The 16,136-nt window shown below is 30.8% G+C and overlaps 2 protein-coding genes across 2 annotated transcripts; both read right to left on the bottom strand.

Annotated features, from left to right (window-relative positions):
• Positions 1 to 913: 913 nt before the first annotated feature.
• LOC137818561 (cation/calcium exchanger 4) lies at positions 914 to 3,493 on the bottom strand. The gene has a single exon (XM_068622061.1). The coding sequence runs from the start codon at positions 3,151 to 3,153 to the stop codon at positions 1,201 to 1,203; it is 1,953 nt and encodes a 650-aa protein (XP_068478162.1). The 5' UTR covers positions 3,154 to 3,493; the 3' UTR covers positions 914 to 1,200.
• A 5,112-nt stretch (positions 3,494 to 8,605) lies between these two features.
• Positions 8,606 to 9,837, bottom strand: LOC137818485 (uncharacterized). Its single transcript, XM_068621940.1, has 2 exons — positions 9,641 to 9,837; positions 8,606 to 9,271 (listed from the first exon to the last, which is right to left on the bottom strand). Exon 2 carries the CDS (start codon positions 9,258 to 9,260, stop codon positions 8,778 to 8,780), a length of 483 nt encoding a protein of 160 aa, XP_068478041.1. The 5' UTR covers positions 9,261 to 9,271; positions 9,641 to 9,837; the 3' UTR covers positions 8,606 to 8,777.
• Between the last annotated feature and the right edge of the window lie 6,299 nt (positions 9,838 to 16,136).

Here is a 16,136-nt window from a genome sequence, read left to right as displayed (position 1 = left end):
CATGTACACAATTTTTAAATATAATTATTTTTTTAAAGTGACTTTTAAATTATTTATTTTGAAAACTTTTTCACAAAACATACATTTTGTAAAAGACTTTTAAAATGAACTTTTTGGGATATATGAAATTTATTTTAGAATAAACTTTTTGTAATGTAACTTTTCAGAACATAAATTTTTTTACTGTTCTTTTTCTTTAAATGTAGCCTTTTTTCTTTTTTTCTTATTTTTCAGTGGTAGTGATAGCAATGGTAGGGTGCAGTGAGAAAAAAGCAGACAGAATGATTGGATCATTTCACCTAGTTAGTGGGATTTAAAAATAGGGGTGTGGGAAGTAAAAATCATTTTTTTTATATAAAAAAGTATTCTATTTAGTATTCAAGATAACATTATTAAAATTCACCATGATCATTTAATTATAAGAAGCAAGTATCATCATTCGTGTCGGTCAATTTTAGTTTAAAACTATTGTGCTAACGTTATCATTGTTTACTTCTTTTTTCTATTTTCTTTTACCATGTCGGAAAAAAAATAAAATTAACACGTTCATTTTATCAGTCACGACTTTATTTTTTCATCTTTATTTTTATTTCTAGACATCAAAACATTTACAAGAGAACTTTAAGGTATCATCAAGCTTGTCAACTCTTACATGAAAAGCAAAACACAACACAAAATTAAAAGTAACTAGCCAATTAAAATCAGTGTACAATTTCATACTCTCAGAAATTGTAAATAGTAAATCCATTATATATATATACACACACATAATTTTAAAATACAATAACATCGTAGAAATTATTTATATATTGATATTGTTCGTAGATATGGACCTATAAGATGTATATATATGTAAGAAACCAAGATGAATTCATACACAAAGAGATTGCTAGACTACTGAAATACCAAATGCCCTAAAAGGAAAGTCATCATCATTCAATTAGACTCATGAAGGGTGAAAGTGGTAACCGTGTTCAATTTTCAACAAATGTGAAGTGACTGCCTATAGTATTGTCAATTGGATTGACGAGTAATTTGGATATACAAAAATGGCATTTTCAGCTGGAGCAGTGATTTATCCTTGCTATATAGAGACCAATATTTTCTTTCTCTAATTTCTTTTGTCAGCTGTCACAACAATCATAGCACAGGACCAGCCCAAAGAGATGTAGAAAACATGCTGATTTAGATCCATTGAAATCAACTTAAACCAGCAACAGTTATAAATCCCATTGCAGTGCATATCCTGAAAGAAAGAAATATGACATAAAGGGTGATGAGACCCATTCCTAATGTTCTGTTAGGATGCATGTTCTTGGTAGGTAGCAAAACAAGTGCCAATAGCAGTCCTGCGATCAGAAATCCCATGGTGTAAAATAAGCTATTGTCTTTAGGCACCACGTACAAAGAGGGTTTCTTAGACCAGGCCCCAAGCAGCAGCGAGATTCCCAAACCAACAAGTGTGTTGAACATAGGACCTGCATAGCATCCAGATATAGCAATCTGAACCCCATCCTCTCCATCCAATGCCAATGCAATATTTGACATCAAATCTCCCATTGAATTTCCCCATGCTAATACAGTTAACCCCAAGATGGATGGATTAATTCCGAAAATTACACCAAATCCTACCAATAGAGCCACAAGCTCGTTTGCTATTATGTAGAACCACACTATGCTCATGATGAATCCTCCAAGAACCCAGGCAAGTAAAAATTGAGGTGGCGGATGATTGGATACAGTGTATTTATAAGCGAGAATACCAAATGTACATCCAAGACCAACACCAACACAATTAGAAAGTATAACGCCCTGATTACTCACACTATCTCGGGTGCTAAACAAAACGCCCAGGAGAACGGGAGCCAATGAAGCACTGATCACAGCATAAGGTTTTGACCATACTTCTTCATTGACCATTGGAATTGTGAAACGCCTAGGAATAGCCAGTGGAATCTCCATCAGCAGAAAAAGTTTTGAAACTGAAAATGACAGCCTGGTGTTCTCCACAGACCCATCAGTCCATCCCCAGGGAGGCCTTTCATCATCCAAAAAGTTGATTTTGCTTGTATGGTTTGAATATATTGCCACATTTGAAGACCACATCCACTGGGGTAACGATGGAGGGAGGCGGGGAGGATCGCTTTCAGTGTCTTCAAGCAAAGAGCTATAGATCGAAATATCCTCTTCCACACCTAGAGAGAACACACTTCCCTGGACAGGAAGCAATGGTGTGACAACATCTAATTTCAATCTCTGTGCATGTTTCCTCAATATCTCATTGGCAGCAACAATGAACGCATACACAAAATAAATGGATACAAAGGCAATGGTCGCCCCAACACCCACCTTACCAACAACCAAAATCAAGAGCAGCGAAAACAGAGTCACTAGAAAGAAACTCACATCCCTTACAAAGCATCTTAGATCAATTCCAACCTCCTTCTCCGCAACGCATAGTGACACAGTCCCAACAACAATAGTGGTAACAAAAAGAGCACCACCCAACACACTGTTAAGACCAACCTCACCACTTTCAGCACCCACAAAGGAAGCTATACTAGCAAACACATCAGGTGCTCCATTCCCAAGTGGAAGCAACACAACCCCAGCTACAGTTGGAGGCAATTTCAAGAGCCTTGACAAATTCTCAAGAGAAGGGCAAAAGTAGTCCGCAGCAGTGTTCCCCAAGAGATAAAACAAAGCAGCAAGCCATACACCCAACCCTAGATAACCAAACACTCTAAAGCCCTGACATGTACAGTAGAAAAATTTCAAGTAATCAATATATCCATCAGAAGAACACTGTGGATTAACCTCCAAGAATTCACAGGGACTGGCATAACCATCATGGTTGACCAACCCAGAACAGAAGTCAGAATTATTCACACCTAAATCCTTCTCACCGGCTACACTTGAAGTGTTGGCGCTGATTTCAACCATTCGACGGTGAATCACAGAAGACCCATCTCTAAAAATAGCATTTTGAGGCAACCCGTGGCCAGCAAAATGGGAATATTGCCTCAGAATCGGGTTGCGAATGATGTCCTCACGATTGTAAAAGAAGAAAAACAAAACCACGGTACACAAAGCGTTGAAAACCCCATAAAAACTTCTACGTTTTGCACCAAAAAAAGCATTTGGCGCTTTCATTTCCAATATTAATATCCAAGGAAAGAATTTGGGGTCCGAATTATGAAATCCCAGAAACGGAAAATATTCTAGGGTTTGGATCTCTAGAAGGAGGAACGAGACGCGAGAGAGAAAATTGAGGGGAAAATGGAGAGGGGAAAGATTGCATTACAGAGAAGTGGAGTGAGAAATAAAGAATAATGAAGATTACCCGAATAATTGAAGAAGCAGAGCAGTGTGGGTTCAGAAAGGTACTGCTTTGGGGTTTTCGATGTTCCTTCACACCAACAGAAAACCTCCTTCGCTACACACACCGATATGATCATTTTTATTTTAAGATGATTTTCTTGTTTTTAAATTTTTATAAAATTGTAAATTTTTTATATTGATAATATGTTATGTTGTAAGACATTCCATTTGATTTTATACTATATTAAATTTTATTTCTGGAATACAAAAAATCTATTCTCATTTTTTTTAAAATATATTTTTCAATTTTATGAATAATTTTGAAATTTCCAAAATTGATTGGGTGTGATTCAAAATGATTGTATGCAGGAAGCAATTGCCAATGAGTGACTCAAATTTGTCTAGGATCCAACACAGTGAAGGGTCAGCTCCTACCAAGCCCAAAAAAGGTATTCATAAAATTGGGCTCCTGCTATTTACACTCCCTTTACCTTTGTTTTTCCTCTTTTGAAAATACTCTTATTTCCTTTGCACACACCACTCTCTTGCTTACTGTATGTTCTTTCATGCTTTCACTCCCTCAGTCTTGTAAAAATGATTTTAATACCATAAAGATTAATTAAAATTAAATTTGATTGTTTCCAATTAAATTAAAAATAGTACATTCCAAATATTATCTCCTTTTTCTATTAAAATTTTGGTACGAAATGTCTCTTCAGAAAATATTTTTTTATTTAACTTCTTGAAAAACTATTTTTATCAAACAAGGATAATATTTATGCTCTAAAAAGTACTTTTTGAAATGCTAAGAAAGCAAACATATATTCTAAAATGTACATTTTTATAATGTAAAAAAAAAAGTGTGTCTAAGAAATATTTTTCAAAGTCACTTTCATTAAGTTTGGAATGTACTTTCCATAACATATTTTATTTTTTTAATATTTAAAAAATACCTTTCATAACATTGTTTTATGACTTATAAAGTACTTTCTGAAAGGTTAATACAAAATGTATTTTGTAAAGTACTCTTCAAAATGTTAAAAAAAAAGTATTTTGTAAAGTACTCTTCCAAAATGTTAAAAAAATGTATTTTGTAAAGTACTTTCTAAAATGTGTTTTGAAAAATACATATGAAATATAAAAGAGTATTATATGGATGTTGCAAATCAACCATAAGAGATATTGTATCTGAAATTCCGTGGCATAAGATATTTTTATTAGACTATTGTTAGGACCAGAATTAAGCAAAAATATTTCTATTGTCTTTTTAATAATGCACAAGATTACTCTCATTTCTTATGTTATTGAAATTAATTAATATCACTAACTATCAACTCCTTAATAATTAGATTAATGAGTTCATTTAATAGTAATTGATTTCTTATTGATCACTAAAGATAATCAATATTGAAAAATAATACAATAATGCATGAGTCAAACTTTATCCTTATAAATCTCATTCATTGGGAAGAATGCATAGGAATCTCATATTCAAATGTTTCTATTTCGGCAACTAGATTCACACAATAAATTTGTTCATTAAAAACTTATTATTTTTCTTTATTTGTTTGATTGCTACCTACAATCTAAATAAACAATGAAAAAAAATGTTTCAATTATGCTCCTTATTCATATTTACTTACAATGATTTTTAACAAATTAAGGTAAAGATTAAGTTTATGAATAAAATATTTCATTAAAATGTCACTCATGCTCACTAGAGTAAATTAGAAAATTAACAATATCTAATTTCTAAATACTTTCCTTATATTTTAGAATGTAAAAGGAGAAAATAGTATTATAGGAATTAATTTTTGAAACATTCTCTTTGAAATTCCAATATATTCTTTCTACATTTTTTTCTTAACATTTTGATTCAAGAATATGAAAATTAGAAGAGTGTTCTCCAAAGTATTTGTCGAAATATAGAAGAAAGTGTTTTGAAAAATACTCCTTACAACACATTCTACTATTTTTACATTCTGAAATGTATTTTTTGAAATACTTTTTTATTTTCTTTATTTACATCCATGAAGCAAAAATTAGTTTCCCAAAAGTGCCATTTTAAAAAAAGAAACAAAGGGAAACGTATTGTGTGAATTAAAGAGAGTGCAAATAGCAATAACGTAAAATTAAACCTTAGGTCCAACAACCTTGTAAAAATCTATCTAAACACATGAGATAGTTTTGACAAAATGATAGTACCACTACAAGAAAATTATGAAATAAAAATCAATTTTTAGAGATAAAAAATAATTAATTGCTATAGTGACTAAATTAGAGACTATTTGAAAGACTAAAAAAATTTTGGTTTATAAATTGGTTTATATTATTATTAAATGGTTTCTAAATTGATGTCTAATTAACAAACCAAGGTTTTTTCTACCAAATTTAGAATCTAAATAATTGGTAGCAAAAACCTTGGTTGCTAATTAGACACCAATTTAAAAATCATTTAACAATAATATAAACTAATTTAGAAATCAATTTTTTTTAATCTCTAAAATGATATTTATGTTGGAGATCTCACATCGACTAGAGATTAGAGTCTTTCATTGTATATAAGTGGGTGCAAACCTCAACCTCATGAGCTGGTTTTATGGAGTTGAGTTATGCTTAAAGTCCACTTCGTAATATGGTATCAGAGTCATTTCGAGTCTATCCTAACGAGTATTTGGTGGCCTTGACTAGATATTAGAGCATGACTTAGACTTATAGTCCACTTCGTAATAATCTAATTTAGTCATTATAACAACTAATTATTTTTTGTCTCTAAATATTGGTTTCTATTTTTGCAGAAAGTTGAAATATTATTTGGTGTTTATAATAGAAAGTTATTTTCTAGAATAAATTTCTAAAAGAGAAATCTATTATAAAATAGGTGTTTTGTAATGCAAAGTTATTTCCTACCTTCTAGAAGAGAAAAAAACCCTCTCATAATCATTTTTTTCATTTAATACTTTTGATGATTGCAAGAAGAATAATGATAGAGTGCGGGAAAAAGCATCCATATTATTAACAACGATGTTGAGAGACAATTAGAAGAAAAAAAAAACATGATTCATACAAAAGTCAAACAATGAAAATAAAATCAGAGACCAAAGTAATAATTTTTCATTCTATTATTGTTTCTTCTGCGAGATATTTTTGGTAAAAATAAGCAAAATATATAAGAAAGGTGTTTTACAAGTGTAGTCATACAAATTGGACACGTCTAATATAAGAGTTTCCGAATTGATTTGTGTAAGAAATAGACAGAAGAAATTAAAGTAAGATTGTGACATTACGTGTTAAAACAAATACATATAGTTGGCTAGTTATCATCGTTTTCTTCATCCTGGTTAAGTCTGATTTGAAGTCAATAGATTCGATTGGTTTGTTTGTTTGTTTTTCCACGCCCTTCATCTCAAGAACTCTCTAGAATCCACATGCAGTTTTTGGTAACTGTTCTTGTAAAATCTAGGGCATAACCGCAGGCCTAATTCTGGAAACAACCTACAATCACGGGAACCATTATTATGATGACCTAATTTTGGCACTTAATAATTGCCCAATGGCTTTTGAACAGCACATAAACAATTTTCACAAGATGACAAACAAATGAATGGATGGTTCATGAGGCTATTTTTATATAATGTTAATCACACCATTAAACTAATTTTGTTTCAGCTAATCATCGATCAGAGCAATGTGAAGGACCCTTTTAACTTATTCAAGAATTTGATAAACTACTTTTCCGGAAAGGGAGGAAAAACACAGAATTGATGGGAAAGTTTGGACGCTTGTTGGAGTTATTTTTGTGGAGGAAACTACCAACCCTTTTCAGAGAATAAGACACTCATTTCTTTTTATATTATATTAACTATCATCCTAACTGGCATCAACATCCACTCATATCTTCCTCAACTACACCAATTTTCACATCAGTTTTGCAACCATTAGTATTACTCATTCGTTGTAGAATCAAACACGGTGGCAGGTGTGATTTGATGATGCACAGAAACCTGTTAAACAGCAAGAGATGACTGCTTTCTGCTTCAGGAGTATAATGTTATTTTGCTTGATAAAGTTTAGCTGAGGACACACAAGTAATGTTCTTGACATGATGATATGTTCATTGAAAGTTGAGCCATTTGGAGCTAAGTGGGGGCTGTCGCAGATCATAATAGAAACACACCAGACCAAGTTCCACCTGACACGTCAGTCTTGTGTTCCAGAATGTTCTGTCTAGGAGCAATTCCATCTGTCATGCGTTCTGTAGCAAGACAAACTCCACTGCTCACTATTTTATCAGTACTCAAACAGTTTCATACACTGTATTTTCAATATGAAATTTACTGGTAAATTCTGTTTGAATACATGTTTTGTTTTTTAATTACAGTTCAGAAAGAATTTGACTCAAATATAAAAGAAAGGAGAGGTTAGTTATCATGTGTGGCAGCCAGAAAGATCTAAAGATGCACAGTGAAGAAAATCACAAATAGATGAGACCATCCAACCACTTTGCATTCCTAAGGCATAATCATAATCATTCCTATGGTTCTTGGTCCCTCTTTGTACGATACTAGCCACCCATCTACTTTTGTTTTCGTGTCATGGCTGCATTTACTTGCAGCTTGTTACCATTTTTATAGTGAATGGGTATATTCAATGCTGATGTGCCATAAAGAGGACAAAGGCCTAAAATAAACTTTGATTAAGTTTGACATACAAGGCAAGGGAGGGATCGTAGACTTGGTCAATGAAACGAAAGTACTGGTAATTTGTATACCCGTGATTTGCTCTTGAATTTTAAGAATGCACATAGCATTGTAGGAGTGGCTATTTTATGCAAAACTCAGCACAAGCTTCAGGTTTATAAACACTACAGATATCCATGACATACCACCAAGATTTTTTTTCTGTGTAATTGACTCGAAATTATAATGAATGTCAGAAGCTGCATTGTGCATGGCACTAAAGGTAGACCAGTCAATTTTATATTTCACCAATGATTAGTTTTTAAGCCAGTTTGGAGAAGTAGAACTCAATTATTGGTGTCCTTATTTTTCTTTTCACTTTAAATAACCGCAACTGCTTTCAACCTAGCTTAATCAATTGGAGTACAGACAAGATTAGTTGAACTCCAGGATCAAATTTTGAGATTCTGCAGAGCATCGGGACAGCATTGTCCCATTTTCTCTTCAGCTGCATCAATTGTGAAATGTGAAATTTTGACTTCAGTTATGAACAAAATTTTCTTATTTCAAACAATTAAGTGGAATTGAAAACAAGGTAACTGGTATTAGTGAAGCAAAATTCTTGACCAAATTATGTTCAAATTTCTAACAAACAGATTGAAAGTTCTGTACTGGAAAAAACTACAATTGAACATCTAATTTTTCAGCTTATATTTTTCTGTCCTTATTTCTGATGTCTCCTTCCATTTTTATCCAACCAAATACACTGCATTTCCTTCATCCCAATCCTTCAGTGAGGGTAGGGAAGCAGCTCTCTGACCTTGTAAGCACAGAACCATGGATTTCTGTGATGGTCTTAGTTGGACTATTCGGTGTGGACCTTACTCTAGGAGAATCCAAACTCCTTCTAAGAATTTGTCTCATAGCTGATATCAAATGCACTGTTGGATTTGGAGGAGGCCCTGATGCCTTGAACTTTTTGCAGAAGTTCATATGCTTTGCCATTGCTTCTTCTGTGCTAACAAGCCTCTCAGACCTTACTATTTCATCCTTAACAGCCTCGGCACACAACCCACAAACCCATTTTCCATGGTACCTCTCTCTGATTCTTTCTATATAGGCTGGGGTGCACTCTTCTGTTAGTCCACAACAGTCACACACAGCAAATTCAACTTCACTTTGTCCAACTAGCATGCTAGCTGCTGATTGAGTTTCTGGTGCCGATATCACCACAGGGTCAATTATCATCGGTGCAGACATTGCCAACCACCCTGTGAACAAACAATCAACACCAAACAGGTTAATATAACATCATTTTGCTAATATTTGACACAACACAAAAATTCAAGGATATGCTTCAATAGACATAAATACAAACGGTTTGCGCCTTTCACAAGACCAATGAACATATTGGTTTTTTGTTCAACAAATAACGAAGAGTTTTCAATAAAGAAGAGAAAAAAATCCAACAAAACCAAGCTTTTTCCTTTTTGAGTTTATGACAAAGCTTTTTATTGTTATGAATGTAATAATATCAAGGAAAATTATTGAACAAAACAAGGGAAACTGAGCAGAAAAAAACATGATAAAATTGTATAAGCAAGCAAATCGAAGAAAAGCAATTGGACGATGATTATTACCAGCAGAAGCAGATCAAAATGAATGAAATCAATTGTTTGTTTCTCTTTTCTGTAGTTCTGCTTGCTGGGTAGGTATTCTTCTCCTCCTCTTCTTATCTCTCTTTCTCCCACTCACCTTCCTCAATTTTTTCTTCAGGGAACAATATCTCAGACATGAAAACCATTTCAGAGAAAACTTAAAACACCTTTTGCTTTCTGCAACCTCCTTCAAAAGATTAAACAAAAGTTTTAATTTTTTTTTAAAAAAGGATAGCTTTGAAGAAACCCAAATCTTATGTGAGGAAACAAAGGGATTATATTTGGCTTCTCCACGGGATCTGCACTCCTAAACTATATATGAATAGTGGGGAAGTTGGGAGAGAGAGAAAGAGAAAGTCACTTTGTAGAGAGAGAAAAAGAAAGAGGTGAGAGAAAAAACATCAATGATTGAGGCTTTAAGGTTGTGGACTATAGTTTAATCCACGTCGACAATTTTTTTTCTTGAATATGTGAATGTTTGGCCATTGATGATTGGATTGCCAGCTAAGCATTATGATATCGTGACTCTCTTCTTACCCAATCTGTGTTGCTCTCTTTTTCCACAAAACAATCTTAAATAAATATTTTCCATATTCATTCATTTTCTTTAGTTAATTGTATAATTTAAGTAATATTTTTATTCAAATTATACGAATAAAATAATAAAATCACATTTTTTAACAAATCAGTCCAGCTTTTTCTTTAAAATTAATCCTCCATATACTTGATTAATATTTTATGTAAATATTATGGTAATAATATTTGGATTTTAGGAATACAAATATTCACAAATAATGTATAAAAAGAGGTTAAATCTTTAAAACAGGTAAATTTTAAAATATTTATTTATTATAAATCTCAATCATTCAATAATCTTCCTATAATTCAGTTTTCAAATGTAAAAATGTAGCAAATTTCTTCGTTAAGAACTAAATAAAGGTTTTTCCATTGATTTAGTCTGAAAAGGGAAATTGTAAAAACAAAATAACAAATGAAAGATATTAAAGGTAAAGGATTAATGGTTGTAATTTTTGGTTAGTTGGCTATTTGGTTTTAAATTATAATCGAGTTTGCAAAAAGGACAAAAATGAAAGATTTATTGAGATAAAATTAAATTTAAATATTTAAAAAAAATGGTAGAGTTTTAAGCCAAAGCCAAATGAAACTAAATTCTAAAATTTAATTTTGTAGAAAAAAAAAGTGTTTGTAAAGAAAAGAGGAAAAAGCCAACAGAATTAACTTTTTTTCCCGAAAGCATGTTTTTCTCATGGGTGAAATGTTCTTCAATCAAATCGTTGCTGACTTGGTGGTGTGAACTCAAAAGGTTACGTGGCAATTGAAGGGATATTAATTTATTATTATCCCCTATCTTTAAGAAACTATTTTAATACGAACCCACGTAAAAAAAAAATCAATAAAATATAAAATTAATTATATAACATTTAATCTATTTTAATTATTTAAATAATAGAAATCTAAAATTTTTGTACGTCATAATTTTTTTTTCTCATTTGTGAAGCAATATCCAAGTTTCACGTGAAATGTAAATGATGTTAAGAAGGTACAGCTTGCACGATTACCTCATAAAGTGCCTTCTTAATTTCAATTACAGCTTCATTACCTGCCGACTAATACTGATTAGGTCAACACACCAAATATTAATTTAAATCTACAATATTAAGAATTCCAATTAAGAAAGGAAAAATAATACTAACACGATGAATAAAAATAAATGGTTAATAAACTATGTTGATATGTTAAGAAATATTTTATATTATTAGTCTCTAATCCGATTAATTAAAGGCACATGTGGAAGAGAAGAAATAATTTTTTAATTTTTTTTTTATTTGTGAAGTCAATTTTGTATTGTATTGGCGTATTGGTTGGTAGATGTGAGCGATGACCAAAACAAATACCCATTGGCTCAAATAATATGAATTTTTTTGGTTATTTCATGACCTTTTTACGATATAATAGTAACAATTTATGCGACTATTTTTAATTTAATAATAATAGGGACAAGCATGAAGTGCATCATTTTTGTATTTTTGTCAAGCTACATCATTCTTTTCTTCTCTTGGAGGATTTGATCTTCGTAAGTTACTCAATTTATGCTTCTCGTGTAGATACACCAATTATAAGGTTCTTTCAACTATAACAAGTTTGGTTTTTGTGATTGAGTAATAATAATTAAAACGTACACTCATCATTTTATGTGGATGGTGAGCGAATTTCCTTTTAAAAAATACCAGTTCCTGCTACTTGCAGATTTGTTGTCACAACAATTTGAGATAAAATTTATTCTGTATATTAGATGGATTGAGTTGGCGTATCTTGATAATGTTGGAGAAGATTGAAAAATGAATATGGTAGATAGGAGAGAATAAGGGAACTTATAATTCACTTTGCTTTCGGAAAATACAAGATATAATAACATTATTATATATAAGATTTTATATATATATATATATAATCATGAAATAGAAACTAATTTTAGATAAAAAAAATAATTAGTTGTTACAGTGATTAAATTAGAAACCATTTTTGAAAAAAAAAAATTGGTTTCTAAATTAGTTTCTATTATTGTTAAATAGTTTTAAAATTACTATCTAATTAGCTACCAAAGTTTTAACAGCCAATTATTTATATTCTAAATTTGGTAGCAAAAATTTTCGTAGCTTGGATACCAATTTAGAAACCGTTTAACAATCATAGAAACTAATTTAGAAACCATTTTTTTTTTAGTTTTTGAAATGGTATCTAATTTAGTCACTATAACAACTAATTATTTTTGTTTCTAAAATTGGTTTCTATTTTATAATTTTCTTGTAGTGTATACTATAAAGTGTTATTATCTCTAGTTGGTACCTGTTCTAGTTAAGAAAAATATTTTTTTACTAGAGCATGCATACAATTGAACTATAAATAATGGTTTCTAATCCTAGATAGTGATAGTATCGTGCGGATGACTGGTCTATGTTGTCTTTATGTTGAATTATTTCTTTTTGTTTTCTTAATTATATTAAGTTTTAATAACTTTAATCTGTGTATCTACTAATCACCATAATCTTCATCGCATCACTCATAAATACTATGATCGGAAATAATTCGTTCATAAAAATTAATGGACTTGGTCCAAGACCCTACAATTTAAATTTAAATGAGGGTCGAGATGAAAGGGAACCAAAAAAAGGGAAGGGCATGGGGAATTATTCTTGTGGCTAATTATGTCAAGGTTCTCCATATATGGCGTATCTAGTGAGGTATTCTGATTCCAAAGCGTGACAAGTATAAAGTCCAAGAACATATGCATGTACACAAACCCACACTCATGTGGAACAAAACCTTAAGTAATGTTCACTTTGTGTTCCGAAAAGAGTTTGGTTTGCCTTTTTGAGATGAAAGATGGTATGATTATGGTAATAAGAGGGGAGAAGTAAATGGTATGGTATGAATGTGGGGTCAAATATTGGAGAGGTGAAATGAAATTTCGATGCCTTTAATAATTGGTTGGGTTGGGTTGGGTTTGTTTGCAAACGCAGTGCCTCCTACGCAACCACTTGTTTCATCGACCCCACTTTCGTTTCTCATTATTAAAGATATCAAAACCTAACAAAATCAGACAAAAGATTTGTGGTGTAAGTGAAAAAAAAAAACCTATATTTCCTTACAAAGTGTCCAACTAAGATTTGAATAAGTTAAATTTTTTTTGACTTATTCAACCATCTCTTAGTTATCAGATCATCTATAAGAATATAGTGTTATATAGAGTTGTTAATTTCAGTGTGAGAGAAATACGTTAAATATCTGACTAATATTAAAGATTAGAATATTTTATAGTATATAATAATTTGAGTGTAAGAGAAATACGTTGAATATCTGACAAGTATTAGATATTAGAATATTTTATAGTATATAAGTAAGTGTAAATTTTATCTTATAAGTCAATTTTATAAGGTTGAATTAGATTTAAAATTCACTTCTCACTACAAGAAAATCATGAAATAAAAACTATTTTTTAGAGACCAAAATAATTAGTTGCAATAGTAACTAAATTAGAGACCATTTTAGAAACTAAATAAAAATTGGATATTTAGAAATGTGTTGAATATCTTACAACTACTAGAGATTAGGATATTTTATAGTATATAAGTGGATGTAAGTCTTATCTTATAAGTCAATTTTATAAGGTTAAGTTTGACTTAAAATTCACTTCTTAATATGATATGAGAAACATTTAAAATCTATTCTATCGAAAGTTTGTTGAATTTATCATACCACCTGCTATCGAACCATTATTGGATCATCCATAAATATATAATCTCTCACCAACACAAATTAACAGTGTCAACCTCAAAAGTGTTTAAATATTATCTTATCATATATATATGATGAGAAAAAGGAAGAGAAGGAGAGTGGAGAGAAAGAGAAATGGAGAAATGAATATTATTATTGGTGATTAAATGTCAGAGTCAAAGTAAAATTGAAGGAGGTTGTGGTGTGTCTGTGATGGAAAAAGAGCAATAAATGAGTGGACCAAAGATTGGCATGGCAATGAAAGAAAGAGGTGGCAGTGTGTGACATATAATTACTGTGCCACTGAGAAGCTCTTCTGACAAGGACTTCCACTTGGACACTGTGACACCCTCTTTGCCTCTTCTCCCACACTGTGTTCCTATTCAGGGACAAACCCATCTTCCAACTCTGCACCTCTCATTTTCCACCACACTCTTTCACCAAATATACTTCCCAACCTCCTCAAAACTGCATTCAATTTTTGGTGTGCCAACTTCTAACATTGTTCACAACCTCACATGCTCAGGGCAACACCTCATTCCACACCAATATATAGGGCATGTGAACCCATGCATCCTTGTTCTTTGCATCCTTTTCAATCTTCAATCTTCACACATGTCTTTCTTACACCTCTTCTATCTATACATATATTTTCCTTTCATTTTTATATACTAAAAAAACAATTATTCTTTCTTTAATATTTTTAATAAATGGCATATTATCATCAATCTTTTTCACTATATACATATTTTCAATGAAAACGTTCATTTGAAAATCATCAATTTACAATTTTCAATATTTCTTTATCTTGGTTCATATTTTAGTAAAAGATTACTTTTTATTCTACTTTTCAAATTATTAGAAAATTTATATTATAAAAAATATTTTTATAAATATATATACACATATATGTCAAAACGGAATTATATTGTAAAAAGTAATAACAAAATAACATCAAATTATTATCTTGTGACACAATATTACTTTATTGGAAACTTAATACATAGATAAAACGTGTAAAATTAAACTTTTTGAAGGTAAAATATACAAAAAAAAATAAAAATGAATGATGGAAATGATAAAACAACGATAATTAAGTAGTGAAGCACATACGATTAAGTTTTTCTTAACTAAAAATCATCTCTAATCATATTTAAAACATTTAAAATATGTTAAGTAGTAATTTTACGATTTTAAATTTAAGCCGATTGAAAACCAAAGCTTAACCATTTGATCAAAGGATAGAAGTTAATGTGAAAGCACTTTTTCAATAAGTTGCCATAAAATAATAACTTTTTTAGTTGAGTGTGTGAATGAGCTAAGATAGGTTATATATATAGATATATAATATGTAATGTGTTGAGTGACCAAACAGGGTTGGTTTTAGGTCAACCGAAACCAAACTTGCTTTTGGGTTTCAACCGAGCAAATGGCAAATATAGTATGAAGTTATTTAATACTGAAATTGACGAATGGGGTTTAATTTAATATTGGTAACATCATTCGTTACGCTGCACACTTATCATGAGTATGGTTAATTAAATCATCAAATTAAAATTAAAATATTTGTTGAAGATGTTACATGAGATACATAAAGTTAAGTTAGGTTTAAAGTTCTCTTCTTAAAATTAAATTTTAATCTTAAAATTTGTAAGTTATGGACCATCATGCTTTTGATAACTGATGATCTAATAATATGATTGAAAAAACGCACGCGTAAGCAACACATAATCACGAATCAACTGTAGAAAATAAACAATACAAAATTTAATGTAGTTCGGTCATCCATTGTAACCTAAGCAACTATTATATTTTCATTTCTCTTCTACACACAATTACAAGTACTATGATCTCTTTAAATAAAAAATTATAAAGGAAACACAATGATTAAGCTCACTCACCAAACATGATCAACCCAACTCAATTGGTTCTGACTTCATACTCAATATAACAAATATAACAGTTCAATAGTAAGTGACTTGATAAATTCAGTAAATATAAAATTTACACTCACTTATATATTATATATTATGAAATGTCTTAACCACATTTTTAATTAATTATATTAATTTTTTTGCCATTTATGAAGAAGGTGAAGATTGTAAAAAGGGTTAATGGTCAATTATTTTTATAATAATGTGTTGGGATAATAATAATGGGAGTAAAAGAAAAGGTATAGTGT

Source organism: Phaseolus vulgaris, chromosome 10 (assembly GCF_000499845.2).
Source record: "Phaseolus vulgaris cultivar G19833 chromosome 10, P. vulgaris v2.0, whole genome shotgun sequence".
Classification (NCBI taxonomy): Eukaryota; Viridiplantae; Streptophyta; class Magnoliopsida; order Fabales; family Fabaceae; genus Phaseolus; species Phaseolus vulgaris.
The sequence above is the reverse complement of the archived record's forward strand: the minus strand, read 5'-3'. Positions and strand labels throughout refer to the sequence as shown.

Bases quoted from the DNA above. Each gene is read 5' to 3' on its own strand.
- LOC137818485 (XM_068621940.1), bottom strand. From the start codon at position 9,260: ATGTCTGCACCGATGATAATTGACCCTGTGGTGATATCGGCACCAGAA.
- LOC137818561 (XM_068622061.1), bottom strand. From the start codon at position 3,153: ATGAAAGCGCCAAATGCTTTTTTTGGTGCAAAACGTAGAAGTTTTTAT.